The 15,931-nt window shown below is 37.1% G+C and overlaps 1 protein-coding gene across 2 annotated transcripts in view; it reads left to right on the top strand.

Annotated features, from left to right (window-relative positions):
• The window catches only part of LOC131164531 (putative transferase At1g60990, chloroplastic), a 94,379-nt gene that overhangs the window by 16,645 nt on the left and 61,803 nt on the right, over positions 1-15,931 (top strand). For both annotated transcript variants that reach the window (XM_058121796.1, XM_058121794.1), the window contains exon 2: positions 5,956-6,045. In XM_058121796.1, the coding sequence (XP_057977779.1) occupies positions 5,956-6,045 (90 nt within the window). The remainder of the gene's footprint in view (positions 1-5,955; positions 6,046-15,931) is intronic.

The raw sequence follows: 15,931 nt of genomic DNA, 5'->3' as shown, positions 1-15,931 counted from the left end.
GATAAAGCTTTCAAGAAGGTATTTGATAGTGTAGACCCAACGACATCTAACCAACTCTTTACCATAAGGAAGATCCACCAAGTCCCATGTCTCTCAAGTGGTCAAGGCATCCATTTCTACATCCTTGCATGCTTTCACCAGGGTTAGCAAAGGCTTCAACATGCGGGGAAGGGATCGAAATAGAGGAAATAGAAAAGTCTAAAGAATGCATAGGACTAGGAAGGTGAAAAATTGAAACATAATGAGCAATACAACAACAACAACAACAACAACAACAACAAACCAAGCCTTAAGTCCTACTAGGTGGGGTTGACTACATGAACCCTTTTCCGCCAATTTATTCGATCATGGACAGTTTCCTTCGACAAATTCAGGGCTATTAGATCCTTACTCAGTATCTCACTCCAAGTTATTCTAGGTCTACGCCTACTCTTTTACTGCCCCTCACAGCAACTAACTCACTCTTCTTCACTGGTGCATTATGTAGCCTACGTTGCAAGCGCCCAAACCATCTGAATCGTCCCTCCCTTATCTTTATATTCTACAGGAGTTATGCCTAACTTACCTCGAATACGTTCATTCCTTAATTTATCTTTTAACGCTATACCACTAATCCATCTTAGCATTCTCATATCGGCAACTTTTACTTTTTGGATATGCTATTTCTTAGTCGCCCAACATTCTGATCCATATAACATAGTTGGTCTTATAGTCGTCCTATAAAATTTCCCTTTTAATTTAAGGGCATTCTATGATCACACAACACACTCGTAGCACTTCTCCATTTTACCCAACCTGCTTTAACTCTATGCATTACGTCTTCTTCAATTTCTCCTTTAGTTTGCATAATAGATCCAAGGTATTGAAATCTACTAGTGCTATTGATTTCTTCATCATCAAGTTTAACTGTCTCCAATATTCCTCCTCCTATGATTAAAATTACATTTCGTATATTCTATCTTATTTCTACTTATCCTAAAGTCTCAAGATTTTAAAGTCTCTCCATAATTCTAACTTAGATTCTACTCCATCCCCAGTTTCGTCAATCAGGACAATGTCATCTGCAAACAACATACACCATGGAACCTCATTTTGGATACTCCTAGTCAGTTCATCCATCACTAAAGTTAAAAGCTAAGAGCTCAAAGTAGATCCTTGATGTACTCCTATTGTGATTGAAAATTCCCTAGTTTCTCCACCTATAATCCTAATGCTAGTCATTATTCCATACATATCCTTAATGACACCAGTTTACCTACTATATACATTTTTTTTTTTGTTTTTTTCTAAAAGCCACCCAAAAACTTCCCTTGGCACTCTTATCATATGCTTTCTCTAATTCAATAAATACCATATGCAAGGCCCTTTTCTTTTCCCTAAACTTTTCCATTAATCTTCTTAAAAGATATATAACTTTAGTGGTAGATCTCGTAGGCATAAAATCAAATTGATTTTCTGAGACCTTTGTTTCTAACCTTAATTTTTAGTTCAACTACCCTTTCCCACAGTTACATTGTATGACTCTTAAGTTTAATTCCACGATAGTTATTACAAATTTGAATATCTCCTTTATTTTTGTATATACGTATTAAAAGTGTTTTTCCTCCATTTGTTTGACATTTTCTTAGTTTTTATAATTGTGTTAAATAAATTAGCTAACCATATAATTTTGTTATCACTTAGGCATTTCCAAACTTCAATTGAGATGTTTTCTGATCCTATAGCTTTTCCATTTTTCATTTTTTTAGTGCATACTTAACTTCCTTAACTCTAATTTTATGAATAAATCTCATATTTTAATTGTTCCCTCATTTGTCAATTCTAAGTTTAAGCCTTCTTTTGGTTTTCATTAAATAGTAAATAAAGTAACTTTGCGATCTTTCTTTTATGTCTTCTTCCTTAACCATGACAATATCATCCTCCTTTTTTATACATTTTACATTACCTAAATCCTTACTCTTTCCTTCTCTAGCTCTAGAAAGTTTAAATATTTCTCTTTCGCCTTCTTTTGTATCTAATCTAGCATACAAATTATTAAATGATCTATGTTTAGCTTCATTAATAGCCTTTTTTGCATCTTTTCTTGCCTCTATACTTTTCAAAGCTTTCCATGTTTCTACCATGTTGTATACCAAATTCTTTTTGTCTTTATAACTTTTTGGATGAGCAAAAGGATAAGCAATTAAGGATTGTAGAGCACATGTTTGAGTACCTTTCTGATAAGCAAAGGGCAAATCCAAGTCACATTGGGATGGATCTCCAAAACCAGAGGTCGAAACAGTAATGAGTAGAGGAGATGCCTGCATGGTGGTAATGATGTTTGTGCTTGCTTTCCATCATTCATAAACCTTCAATTGTTTCTGTTACCTAAAAACTTAAGCTATTAGGTCGTGGGCCAATAATCTATATCAGGCCTTAACACTCCCTTGCACGTGCAACCTTATAGCACGTGGAGAGATACACGAACGATAAATAACACCCATTATAGGGAAGACAATAATTTTTTAAATACCACACAATAGGCACGTGCAACATGACTAGAACCCAAGGTCTCCTGGTAACCAGCTCTAATACCATGTTTGATTACCACTTTACTTCAAAGCTTAAGCTATTAGGTATTGGGCCAACAATGTATATTAGGCCTTAACTTTTTCTTTGGAATTTGGATCAGTAGTTGAATTCGAAAAATAGAGAAAATATTTCTTGAGAGGGATAAGGATAGGAATAGGAGGATCAACAAAAGAGTGGGGATCATAAATCATTGATGGAATCAAAATAGGTTCATTTGGAGGACCCGACATTGGAGAAATAGGGTGCTCCCTAACAAATGGTGACATTGACACTAAAATATTTCCTACAAGTCTGGGAATTATAACATCTATATCCTTTTTGAGTTCTTGAGTACCCAACAAAGACACATTTAACAGCACGAGACAAGAACTTTTCTTGACTAGAATGTGGAACCCGAACAAAACATATGCTTGGGACATGAGGCAAAATAGAGAACATGGATATTTCTAAGTACATGATGGAGAAGGGAATTTGTCCCTCTAGACACTTAAGGGAATCTTGTTGAGTAGAAAACAAGCTGTAAGAAGAACATCGGTCCAAAAGGTTTTGGGAGCATGCATCTGAAGGAGTAGAGATCGTGCTATGTCAAGTATATGTCTATTTTTTCGTTGAGCTACTCCATTTTGCTGAGGTGTATGTATACATGATGTTTGATGAATAATTCCTTGGCCAAGAAAAAAAAAAAGCTAAAAACTCATTTTGAACAAATTCAAGGTGCATTATCCGATTGAAAATTTTGAACCAATGCCAAATTGAGTTTCCATTTCTTGGTAGAATTGAGTAAATATATTAAAAAATTTAGACCTATTTTTAACGAATAGATCCAAGTCATATGTGAAAAATCATCCACACATGACACAAAATATTGATGACTAGTCCAATTCTTGACTCTACATGGACCCCAAATATTTGAATGACTAACAGATAACAATGATTTACCACGAGACTCAACTTTAAATGGAAAAATGCCCTAATATGCTTTTCCAATTGACACGTTGAAACCTTAAAATGAGAAACGGACTTGAACATAGGAAAAAATTGTTGTAGTTTTCGAACGGATGGATGACCCAAAAGAGTGTGCCAATGATCAAGAGAGACACCATGAGTAGAAATTGAGGAAGTTGTGTGGCAAGAAGTGGACCACCATGACCACCATCGAAATAGTACATTCCATCATTCTTAAGACCTCCACTGATTCTCTTATTTGTCCCGAGATCTTGAATAAAACAATGAGAAGGAAATAAAGTTGCATAATGGTTATGAGACTTAATTGACTAACTGATATCAAGTTCAAGGGAAATTTAGGCACATATTACACTAGCGAAAGAGGAATGGAAGGAATTGAGGGAATATTGTTAGAACCAAAAACCGGTGTAACCGAACAATGAGGAAGAGTAACCTTAGAGTGTAAAGTTGTGGGGTTCAAGGACTTGAAAAATTAGGACTACTTGTCATATGGGAGGAGGCACTAGAATCTATTACCCAAGGTGAGGAGGATTAAGAGGCAAGAAGCTCAAGTGTACCTGAGTGGGCCACAGTAGCACTAGATGTAAAAGACTGAGTTAGGAGTTGTTGAACCATGCAAAAATGATTACTAAACTCTTCTTAGGACACAGTGGATGATATACTCAACTCCCTAGTAGAGTGGCTAGATGCGTTTGAAGTGTCATTAGTAGAATCGCCCTTCACAAGAGACTTGTTGGCCCAATTTGGTTTCCGAAAGAGATTCTAACAGCAATCAATGTGCGTGCAAATGCAATAATTTCTATGGTGAACTCCTTGTAATATACAATCGCTGCCACAACCACAATCCAAACCTTGTACCTGTCCTCCAAAACTTCCACTACTAGGGTTAGAGGTAGTATCCATGGCTGACTTATCGCTGTAAGGAGCTTGAGAAGTCAAGTGGTATCCATTTTTAATGTTCCATTGGAAAAAAAAAATGCTAGCTTATTTTCCAGTTCTCCAAGGTTTTGTTTAAGATTAGAATACAAAGGGTTTGTTTAGTTGTGAAAACAATTTCTATTTTTTCATTTCTAGATTTTAAAATAAGTACAAAAATGACTCCTTGTTTTTCAAATAAGAAATCAAAAATCTAGAAAACAATAAAAATATGCTTTCCAATTTTTACTGTACCAATTTAGAAAATTGGAAAACAAGGTGTCACTTTTTGTAATTATTTGAAACATTGGAAATGGAAAATAAAACTATTTTCCAAAAGTGAATAGTGCCAAAATTTTTCCTTTTTTTTTTTTTGATACCAATGTTGCAAAACTGAAAAATAAGCAGGTTTTGTTTTTTGGGATGTGCTGCAGCCTGATTTTGGTAGGGATTGGAAGGCAGCGTTTTGTAACTTTCTGTTTCTTTTCTGCTCTTTTATTTTGATCTTTGGAGGACAATTGTTCTCCTTTTGTACCAGTTTGGAAGAACGAATACATTTTTTCTTATCCAAAGTTTGTTTTCATGAATCAGAAGGTCAGACTTCATGTAATGGCAATTTCTTACTCTTCCAATGCTAACTGCTATGGTTGACTGGTTTGAATTGGGAATTTCAAGGCTGTCCTCCATCCACCTCGCCCAGGACCCTGCCATGAACTGGAGCCTTGTGCACTGCAGTGCCCTTAGGCTTTGGCATTTATTCCCGACTTCCTATCACTTATAATATTATGCTATTATATTTTCATTATTTTGTGATTTTTCCATTTAAGGACTAATTAACAATTAGAGCTTGAGCCATCTGTGTTGGAGGTCTTAGGTTCTAATCTTCAGAGGGGGCGGGAAGGGGGTGTATATATGATGGGAGATAGGCTACCTCAAGTTGTTTAGCCCAAGCCCATTGGGACTCTAATGGACCTAAAAAAAAAATAGAGTTTGTCTGGGTAAGGAAAGACAAGCGCTATATCTCAACTGCAGGAAAAAAAATGACTTCCCCTCTGATTTGCATTCTAGATTGAAAAATTAATTATAACTATTCTAAATTTCTTTTCAAGGCTTGTTAACTTTAATCACGTTGAGAAGTGTTGGATAGCTTGACATACATTGTTGGTCCATAACTGTTAGCTTAAGCTTTTAGGTAAAGTTGTGACATATCAGGGCATTGGAACTCTGGTTCCAAGAGTTTCTAGGTTCAATTCTTGTATTTGTGATCTCTCTCTGTTTTTGCGCCTGTTCAAGTTTGATCTTTTTCCCTTTTCACATTTGAGATAAGGTTGCACATGTTAGTGGTTATATAGAAAAAAGCATTAAGATTCTAAATTTTCTGTGGCACAACCTTACCTACTTTTTGTTTCTATTATGGAAAATTTAGCTGTACTTTTCTTTTTTAATCATGGATCTTGATGTGATGTATTACGCTTTGTGGATTCATTGCTTGATTCTTTTCAGGACACAGTCTCAATTGCAGAGGGAAAGGGGGTTGTTGAAACATTTGATAATGATGATGAAGCCCTAGATGCAGTTGACAATGGGGTTGTGGTGTGTATCTTGTTTAACTGAACTTCTACTGCTTGTTTTTGCAGTTCTCTTCTCATTGATGTTGCTCACTATAAATATTACTGTAGAAACAATTGGCTGTCTAATAATGTGACTGACATACTTTTAGTGCACCATAAATTTTATGATTCAGATCACATTCTTCCAGACTACTCAAACTCGAGGCTTTGATTAGTCAAATTGACCATGAATTGAATCTTTGTGCAGTTGTGACTATTCAAATGGCAAGTCACATAGAAGTTTGCAGGCTGATAAAGTACATGCATATAGAAGTTGTTGAAAAGAAATAGCTCAAGCCAGTCAATCTTGGGCTGGACATTTTTCTTTATGGAGTTTCATTCATGGGTCATTTTTTTTAAATACAAAATTTAAGCACTCTACTTATAATCCAATTTAATGTTTGGTTTTATTAGGCTTGAAAAATAATGGTCAGTACCTTTGGGATATTTCATATTTTTATTTGTATCAGTTTAAAATTATGGACAATTTGAACAATTATTTAAAAACATTCAAATCCAGTTCGATAGTGCTCTAACGAGTGTCAAACTCTACAAAAGTTTTCCCCAAAATATTTCATACAGTGACAACTAGCCAAAATTCCACTCATGTTTGTATGCTTGGAGTTTGTCTTAGATCTTTGACAATAAAATTGAAGATCCATTCATATTTTTGGCTATGAAGCAGTAAGCACCAATACCGACATGGGACGAGATGATATCAACGTGGTAATGTGGCAAGTTTGAAAAAAATGAGGATATGACACAGCCAGGATACAATAATGGTTATGGTGCTTTCCTTTAGAATCTATTTCTCTTTGGCATAAGATAATTCACTGTAAATTTGGTCTACTACAGAACACGTGGGATACTAAAGTTGGGGTTAATATTACTCATGCGAGTCCGTGGAAGTTTATATCTCAGATTTTTGATTATTTCTTCCTAGTTTCCTAAACTCCAGCACATGGAGGGTAATGGGGAGCGAATTCATTTCTGGGAGGACCTTTGGATTGGTGAGATGTTGTTCGCTATTGCTTTTCCCGTCTTTATCAAGTCTCTGTTCTTTGTGATACCCCTATTTCTGATATTTTTCTTTTGCAAGGGGGATAGTCTCTCTTGGAATTTTCATTTTTGCAGAAATCTCAGCGATAGAGAGATTGATGAGTTGGCTCGTTTAACCTGTTTGCTTGACTTTTTTCAAGTTCATTTGGGGAATGATAAAAGGATTTGGAGTTTAGATCCTTCTGGGGATTTCTTATGTAAATCTTTTTTCTCTCATTTGACTTGCAACCGTCATGAGGATCCTTTTGGTCTATACTCTTGATTTGGAAAGCTAAAGCTCCCTGAAAAATAAAAGCTTTAATTTGGACTGCAGTAATTGATAGAATTAATACTAATAATATGCTTCAAAAGGGAAGGCCTAATAAGGCCCTATCACCAGATGTTTGTCCTTTGTTTGAGCAGTGGGGAGACTAGCTGACTTGTTTCTTTGTCCCTTTACTTTTGTTGTCTAGAATAAATTTTTGTTATATGTGGTGAAAACTGGAGTTGTCCTTCCACTTTGAAGGCTTTTTGCTCTATCGCATTATAGGTTTTGGAAAAGGGAATGATTGGAAAGCCTTGTGGTGCTGCCCTATTATGGCTGTTATTAGGTGTGTTTGACTGGAGAGAAGCACCAGAATTTTTGAAGGGGTGGCCACAGGTAATAATTTGGTTTGGACTAGAGTGGTCTATATTGCATCACTGTGGGTGTCGGCTATTTTTGTCATGTTTCTCTGGAGACTTGCTGTGGGACTGGTTGGCTCTGCTTCATTGATTTGGTTTTCAGATTATGATGATCTCCTGCTGTAATTTTTTGTTATTGTTGTGAAAGGGAGGATTTCTTATGCTCCCAATTTTCTTTTCTTTTGCATTTTTTTTTTCTTTTGTTGTAAATTCTTATCTCTTCTAGTGAATTCCTTTGTTTATCCAAAAAAAAAAAAAAAAAAACAAAAGAATGAGTTTTTTTAAATAATAAAAGAAGTTATATTAGATAGAGAAAGAGAAGTTACAACGAAAGAGGACAAGAATACCAACCTATAAAAATAAAACAAGAATAAAAAATAAAAAATTAACAATTAACCTAGGAATCCCCTGTTCAATCCTTTTCCTTCATAATTCACTGCACACTCTGAATTAGTTAACTCCCTTTGACCCTTTTTAGCTCTATTTTTGCACCCATCAAAACTCACTTCATTTTCTCAGGATCACAAAGCATTGAATCCAATTTTTTTATATGATGTTGAATTTCTAAATCCTTCCTTGAAATCTCCTCCACTGGTGTTGGTAAAATTTCATCCCTGCATTCCTTATGTGAATTAGTTAATATGAAAAATATATATTTAGGCATGCTTTTCCTTTTGGATGACAAATATTGAGGTAATTTTAATTGAAAATGAAATATAGACATCATATATGCACAATTATTAATTGCACATTTTTCAAAAACTACAGTTATACATTCATTAACCATGTTCATATTAAAATATATTAGTCCAGAAAAAATGTAATAAAAATAAAAAGCAACTCGAGAAACATACAAATTAATGAAGTGTCATCATTCATCAATAACCAAAAATGATCGAAGCAAATTATGACTAGGAAACCATTATTTGAAACATTAAGAACATTATAAATCTAATAACAAAACATAAGGAAAAGTGGAAAACACAACTAATTAATAATCTAATACCAATATCATCATCACAAGAAATGAAAGCAAGAGAGCCCTTACACTCTGGCAGTAAGACAGTGATAGTAACCCATCAAGGACATTGGGCCCATTAGTCACTCATCAAGTTCATCAATCATATTTTCTCTTAAAGAAAAGTAGACAAAACACCAAAGGAATCATTCATCAAACAGATACATTCACGAACTGCTGAACTAGCAAACTTGGAAGGGGGAGGGAAGGAGAACAAGCTGGGTTTGAAGAGTGAATAGGCTTGAAGCTTGAACACTACAAACCAGCAAACATATTGAACTGAAGCAGCAGGGTAGAAGAATCCTTGCAACTCCTCTTGAGTGACCAAGTCTTTTGTCTTGTGTGAAGCTGGGGTTGGGAGGTTCGACAGGTAAGGATCTAGGAACTGTGGAGCTCGCTCTAGGGCTCCAAAGTGGTGAAGTCCAAACCCTGAACTTCAATCATTGACTCTGCTTCTCATTTTAGTATGGTTTTGTATAAAGGCCAACAAAGGATACAAAACACAACGTTGTGTTGCAAAAGTGTCCTGGACATGTTGGTGCCACGTCATGACATGCCTAAAGGGAGTTCAGTGTACGGATGAGGCCTGGATTTTAGAGGAACTTAGCCAGTCCCAAAATGGGTTTAAATCCAACACATCTATTTCAGTTGTCCTAAATTCAAGAACCTTATCTGACGGAATGTGGGTAATGAATCTTTTAGGGCCTGCTTGATAAATGTTGCCAATTCTGAAGGTATTCTTCCTACTCTGAAACATTTTATTGCTTCTTTTGTTTCTCAATTGTGCCATTGGGAGTCAATCAAAGAGGGGAATTCCATACCATGGATCCTCTAGCTGATGAGAGGGACAACAAGGAGTAACCTTCTAAATGAGTTAGCTTTCAGCTTGGTGGACCATGCAAGGAAGTCTTTAGGATTGGTAGGGTGGGTAAATGGGGAGAGGAGAAAATCTTCTAAATTGAGTAGGGAACTAGGTAGACTTGTTTTTCCTTGATTAAGTATGAGAAGGGAGAGAGGCATTTTGGAATCAATGAAGCTCCTATCTTGGAATGTTCAGGGTTTAGGACGAACTAGGAAGCGCCGAGTGGTTAGAGACTTAATTAATAAAATTTCTTTTGATATCTTGCACATGCATGAATCTAGTGTAGTGGTGGTGGATAGTTTTTTGATGAGGAGTTTTTGGGAGTTGATGCTTGGAGATTGGGCGTTTAATCCTTCCTCTAGAGTTGAGGGGAAAATTTTTGTGTGGAACACAAGGGTAATGTATTTTAGAGCTTGTGTGGACTTTGTGGGGTCTTTTTCTATTTCCATGTTGTTAGAAGTGAGGGGTTTTGGGGATTGGTGGTTCACATTGGTATATGGACCCACGATGTTTGCCATGTGGGCCTCCTTTTTTAATGAGCTGGCCTTTGTAGTCCATATTGAAGGTTGTAGGGGATTTTATGTCATTCACCTTACGTGAGGATGTTTGACTCTTTCATTCATGATTGTTTACTTAGGAATATAACAATTAGTGACAATCATTTTACTTGGGCTGCTTTTTTTTTTTCCGGGGGGAGGGGGGTTAAGAGTGTCTTCTTTCTACATTAATTGTTTTCTGTTTACTAATGACTTTTTCTTTTAGGTCAAGAATGAAAGCTTCATTAAAGGGCATCAAGGGGATGGCGCTTGTGTACAAAAAAGACCCCTACCCGGACTGTAGGATATTAAAAAAAATCAAGAATTACATGTGAGTCGACTAAAAACAAACCATGATGCCATGTAGTGCAGTAGTAATGTAGTAGTTTTTAAAAACAAGTAGGGGCATTGCCATTCCTTCAAAAGCTCTCTTATTCCTTTTCCTCTACACAAACCAAAAGATGGCAAGGGGAATCAGGGATAAGGATTTCTTCCTTTCCATATCGGCTTGTATTCCTTTCAAGCCTATAACTCTCCTTCCATTGTTCTAACAACAACGATTAAGGAAATGACTAGGTCCCATAGGGTTCTAGTCTAGGACCAGTGCAAGAGGATGTGATCAATAGTTTCTGCACTTTCTAAACAAGAAGCACCTGTTTACAAGGGGCAGCCCTTTTTCCTTTTCTGAAGGTTGTCCATGGTAAGAATACCCCTAGGCAAAGAAAGCAACTTTTGTGGGGGCTTTTTTTTTTCATATGGGCTTCTAAGGAAAGTTAGTAGTAGTCCCTGCGAGGGGAATGGCTTTCCTATAGAAATATTTGACCGTAAACATGTCGTTTTTTGTCTAGGATCCACTTGGGATCATTTGTGGGGTTACGATGGAGAATTTTGTATAAGAAATTATAAAAGTAGTAAGTTCCTCCATTTATTTTGTATAAGCAATCATAAATATCAATAAGTTCCTCCATTTCTCAATCTAAAGTATTCCTCGTGGAAGGTATGTTCGAATATTCCCTTGGTTTGAAGTTTGGAGATGATTACTGATAAGGACTTCCTTCTTATGAGCCGATTTCAAGATAGAAGGAAGTTGGGTGCAAAGAAGAGATTGATTATGTTAGCTTACCAATTTACCCAAAAGCTTAAGCTATTAGGTTGTGGGCCAACAATGTATATCAGGCTTTAACACTCCCTCGCATTTGCAGCCTGACAGTATGTGGAGAGGTAAATAAACAATAAATAACATCCATTACAGGGTGTACAATAATTTTTTTAAACACCACACAGTAAACACGGGGAACAAGACTTGAATCTAGGACTTCCTAGTAACCAGCTCTGATACCATGTTAGATTACCACTTTACCTGAAAACTTAAGCTGTTAAGTTGTGGGTGGGCCAACAATGTATATCAAGCTTTAACAGACTGCACCATATTTCATGCTAGAAGAAAATGTTATCCTCATACCCCACATTGAAGTTGATGTAAGGGAAAAAAAAAAAAAAAATCCTCCCAACCTTTTCTAATGAATTTCCAAACTCCAACGCCATGTGCTCCTCTCTTGGCTTTAGTTGTCCAACGATTACGTACAAGACCATATTTTGAAGCAATGAATTCCTTCCAAAGGTTATTCTTCTCCTTAGTAAATATCCAAAGCCATTTTCCAAAGGGAGCTTTATTGAAGGTAGATAGGGGGAATTAGGCCCTGACCCCTAAACCTCCATATCTTAGAGGTTTTTTAACAAACTTTACAAGATGGTATCTAAATTCCTCCCCCAAACTCCCCTAGAGGAAATCTCCTTTGAATTCCCACTAACCATTTGGCAATCAAGCAAGGGATAGGGAAGAGGGACATTTAATAGATTGGAGGTTCAATTCTCCCACATTTAGACAACTAATTCCTTTCAATGGAGGCTTTTTTTTGAATCTTTCAATGATGCGGTCCTAAACACCTTTATCTTTGAATTTAGCACCAAGAGGGAGAGGAGCTCAGGGAATGGAAGAAGCAAGCAGATATAGATAGAGTTTGGTAGGGAAAAGTGCTTTGTTGGACTTGTTCCCAAGTGAGATCAAAGATCTTTCAACGCGTTGATTTTCTACTAAAGAAACTAGGCTTCTATTAGGAGTTTTGTTTGTCTTTCGATGTGAAAGGGTTGAAAATCTTGCTTTATGCTTGAGAAAGAGCCTTCCTAACGAGCTGCTTCATGAATGGAAGGGTGGAACCAAGGAAGACAACTAAATACCGAGAATTCAAAGAGAAGGATCTCTAGAGGTTAATATTTGACATTGAGCCTGCCTATCATAAGTATGAGTTGAGAGAGCAAGATAGAGACAACATAGAATCTAGAGGGCCCGCAAGGAGAGGCCCTTCAGTGATGTCCCCAAGTAGAATGAGTGCGTTTTTTCCCAAGTTCACCTTCATCCTAGAGACAACTTCAAATCCAAGGAGGATTGAGTGAGGGTCATTTTCATAGCTATTGTCCACAAACAAGAGATAGGAGACTTCTGTTTCCCTCCCATTCATTCCAATGCTAAGACCTTTGAGTAGGCCTCCTTTAGAAGCCTTTTTCAACACAAGGCTTAGAACTTCTGTAACTAAGATGAATAGTTATGGAGAGAGGGGATCCCCTTATCCCTAGTTCTTTAGTAGAGCGAAAATTTGATGGGCAACCATTAACAAACACTGAGAAGGATGAGGTTGAAATGCATTGATGGATCCACTTACACTACAACTACCCAAAAGTCATTCCTTTGAATTTGTAATAAGTGTCAATAGAAGGCCATAAATTATGCGTTGTTAATAGCTATTAATCTAGGCTGTATATACTTTCATAAATAGGAGAGGAGATTTAGCTTACATGTATAGCTTCCTAAAATCACTCTATGTAAATTGGCTGGCTGACCATATATAGTTTCCTAAGATCACTATGTGTAATTAGCATGTACAGATTTAAGTTTCCTTGTATAACTAGCAGTCTTGCCTATATAATGAAAGACCTTCTCAAAAGAGAGGACAATTCGAACTATTCTGTTATGGTATCAGAGTTGGTTACGAAGGAGGCCCTGGGTTCTAGTCTCATCGCCCGCATTTATTATGTGGTATTTAAAAATTTATTGTGTATTTATCTCTCCACTTGCTATCAGGCTGCACGTGCGGGGGAGTGTTAAAGCTTGATATACATTGTTGGCCCACAACCTAATAGCTTAAGCTTTTTTAGGTAAAGTGGTAATCTAATGTGGTATTAGAGCTATTCTCTAAGAAATCTCAGTCCTAGCTTTCTCAGTCATAGCCTCAGTACTTATGGAGAAGTCAGATAATGTTTGTGTTAAATTCACTAGCAAAAATTATGCTGCTTGGGAGTTTCAATTGGAGACTTTTCTCAAGGGTAAAGAGCTGTGGGGACGTATAGATGGCAGCAGAAAAGGGGGATCTATTGCGGAAAGGTCTGTGGTTGATGAGGCAGCTTGGGATGCCAAAGATAATCAAATCATGTCCTGGATTCTTGGTTCTATGGAGCCACATCTGATTCTTTCTCTGTGTCCTCATAGGTCTGCAAAGGCTATGTGGAATTATCTCAAGCAAGTCTATAACCAAGAAGACAATGCTAGGCACTTCCAGCTTGAGTTGGCCATTGCTAACTATACTCAAGGGGATTTATCAGTTCAAGACTACTACTCTGGTTTTTTGATTTTGTGAAATGATTATTCCGACCTTGTTACAGCCACGGTCTTTGTAGAAGGATTGGAGGCAGGATTGGTGACAATACAACATGTACACAAAACCAGCCAAAGAGACCAATTTCTAATGAAATTGAGGCCTGACTTTGAATCTATTCGTGCCTCTCTAGTAAAAAAGAGATCCTGTTCTGACTTTGAAATCCTGTTTTGGAGAACTCTTGCGTGAGGAACAACGCCTTAATACTCAGAATATTATGGAGCAGTCTCAAGTTGCTTCTAATACTGTATCAGTTGCCTCTGTTGCTCATGGCAAGGGGAAGGGTCGTGACATGAGCACCACACAGTGCTATGGTTGCAAGAAATATGGCCATATTGCCCCTAACTGTCCTCAGAAATTTTGTAATTACTGCAAGCAGCCAGGGCACATTATTAAGGACTGTACTATTCGTCCTTCACACTCCAACAAGGTCTATCATGCTGTTCTTACTGGTGACTTAGAGCCAGCTATGCCTGCTGCTACTGCTGCAACTTCTGCTGTTGCTTTACAGCCTCCAGCACCTTGAAATGGTGCAAGAAATGATTGTGAGTGCATTTTCAGCATTGGGTCTTCAAGGTACTGTTCTTCATCTCCCTCTTGGATCTTAGACTTGGGTGCTTCTAATCATATGACTAATTCTCTCCATGGTTTAAGTAATGTCAGAGAATATTGTGGCTCTTCACATATTCAAACAGCCAATGGTAGTGCTCTACCCATTGTGGCTGTTGGTTATGTATCTTCTTCCTTTAAGGATGTTCTTGTATCACCTAATTTTTCTGTGAATTTAGTTTCTGTTGGCCAGCTTGTGGACCAAAATTATGATGTACATTTTACTCATGGTGGTTGTGTTGTGCAGGATCAGATGTTAGGGCAATTGATAGCGAAGGGGCCTAACCAGGGTCTCTTTTCTCTACAACTACCTGTTCCACGAAGCTTACCGTCTTTCTCTGTACGGTCTTTACTCCGTAACAAGTCTAGAGTGTCAAATGAAGTCTGACTTAAGCGCCTTGGTCATCCTAATTCTAGGGTTCTATCTTATTTGTTGAAATCTGGTCTATTGAATAGTAAAGAGCATTCTTCTTCCACTATGTTTCCTGATTGTGCAACCTATAAACTTGGCAAAAGTAAGACTTTACCCTTTCCTTTTGAAGGAAGTAGAGCCACCCACAGTTTTGAGATCATTCATAGTGATGTCTGGGGTATTAGTCCTATTGTTTCTCATGCCCAATACAAATATTTTGTTACATTTGTCGATGACTACAATAGATATACATGGGTGTATTTCTTGTGGCACAAATCATAAGTTTTTCATATGTTCAAACTGTTCTTAGCTCTTGTTGACATTCAATTTTCAGCTGCTATTAAAATTCTTCGGTTTGACTTGGGTGGGGATTATATGTCTCATGAGTTCTAATCTTTCTTGCAATCTAAAGGTATTATCTCTCAACATTCTTGTCCATATACTCCACAACAAATTGGAGTAGCTGAACTAAAGAATCGTCATCTTTTAGATGTTGTCCGGACCATGTTCATTGAGTATTCGGGTTCCTCCTACGTTTTGGGTAGAAGCACTTACCACAACAACCTTTCTTATAAATAGACTTCCTTCCCAAGTTTTGGATTTCAGGTCTCCATATATCGGCCTTTGTCATCACAATCCTACCTATACAAATCTTCACATTTTTGGGTGTGTATGCTTTATGCATCTTCCCCCACCGGACAGAAACAAGCTTTCTGCCCAATCCATTTGTTGTGCCTTCTTGGGATATAGTGTCACAAAAAAGGCTTATTTGTGCTATGATCCAAACTCTAATTGAGTTCGTGTTTCAAGGAATGTACTTTTTTTTTTTTTGAAAATCAATGGTTCATTAATATGTATTCCTCACTGGAGTCTTCCGTTGCTTTCTTGCCTTCTTTTGATGACACTTTTAGTGTTCCTAGTACTCATGTTGAAAGGTTCCAGCCAGGCATGGTATACCAGCGAAGACCTCCAATGTTGCCCCCTTCTGCTCTCGTCTTGC

This window comes from Malania oleifera, chromosome 9, assembly GCF_029873635.1.
Source record: "Malania oleifera isolate guangnan ecotype guangnan chromosome 9, ASM2987363v1, whole genome shotgun sequence".
NCBI classification, from domain to species: domain Eukaryota; kingdom Viridiplantae; phylum Streptophyta; class Magnoliopsida; order Santalales; family Ximeniaceae; genus Malania; species Malania oleifera.
This window is presented reverse-complemented; position numbering and strand designations above follow the sequence as displayed.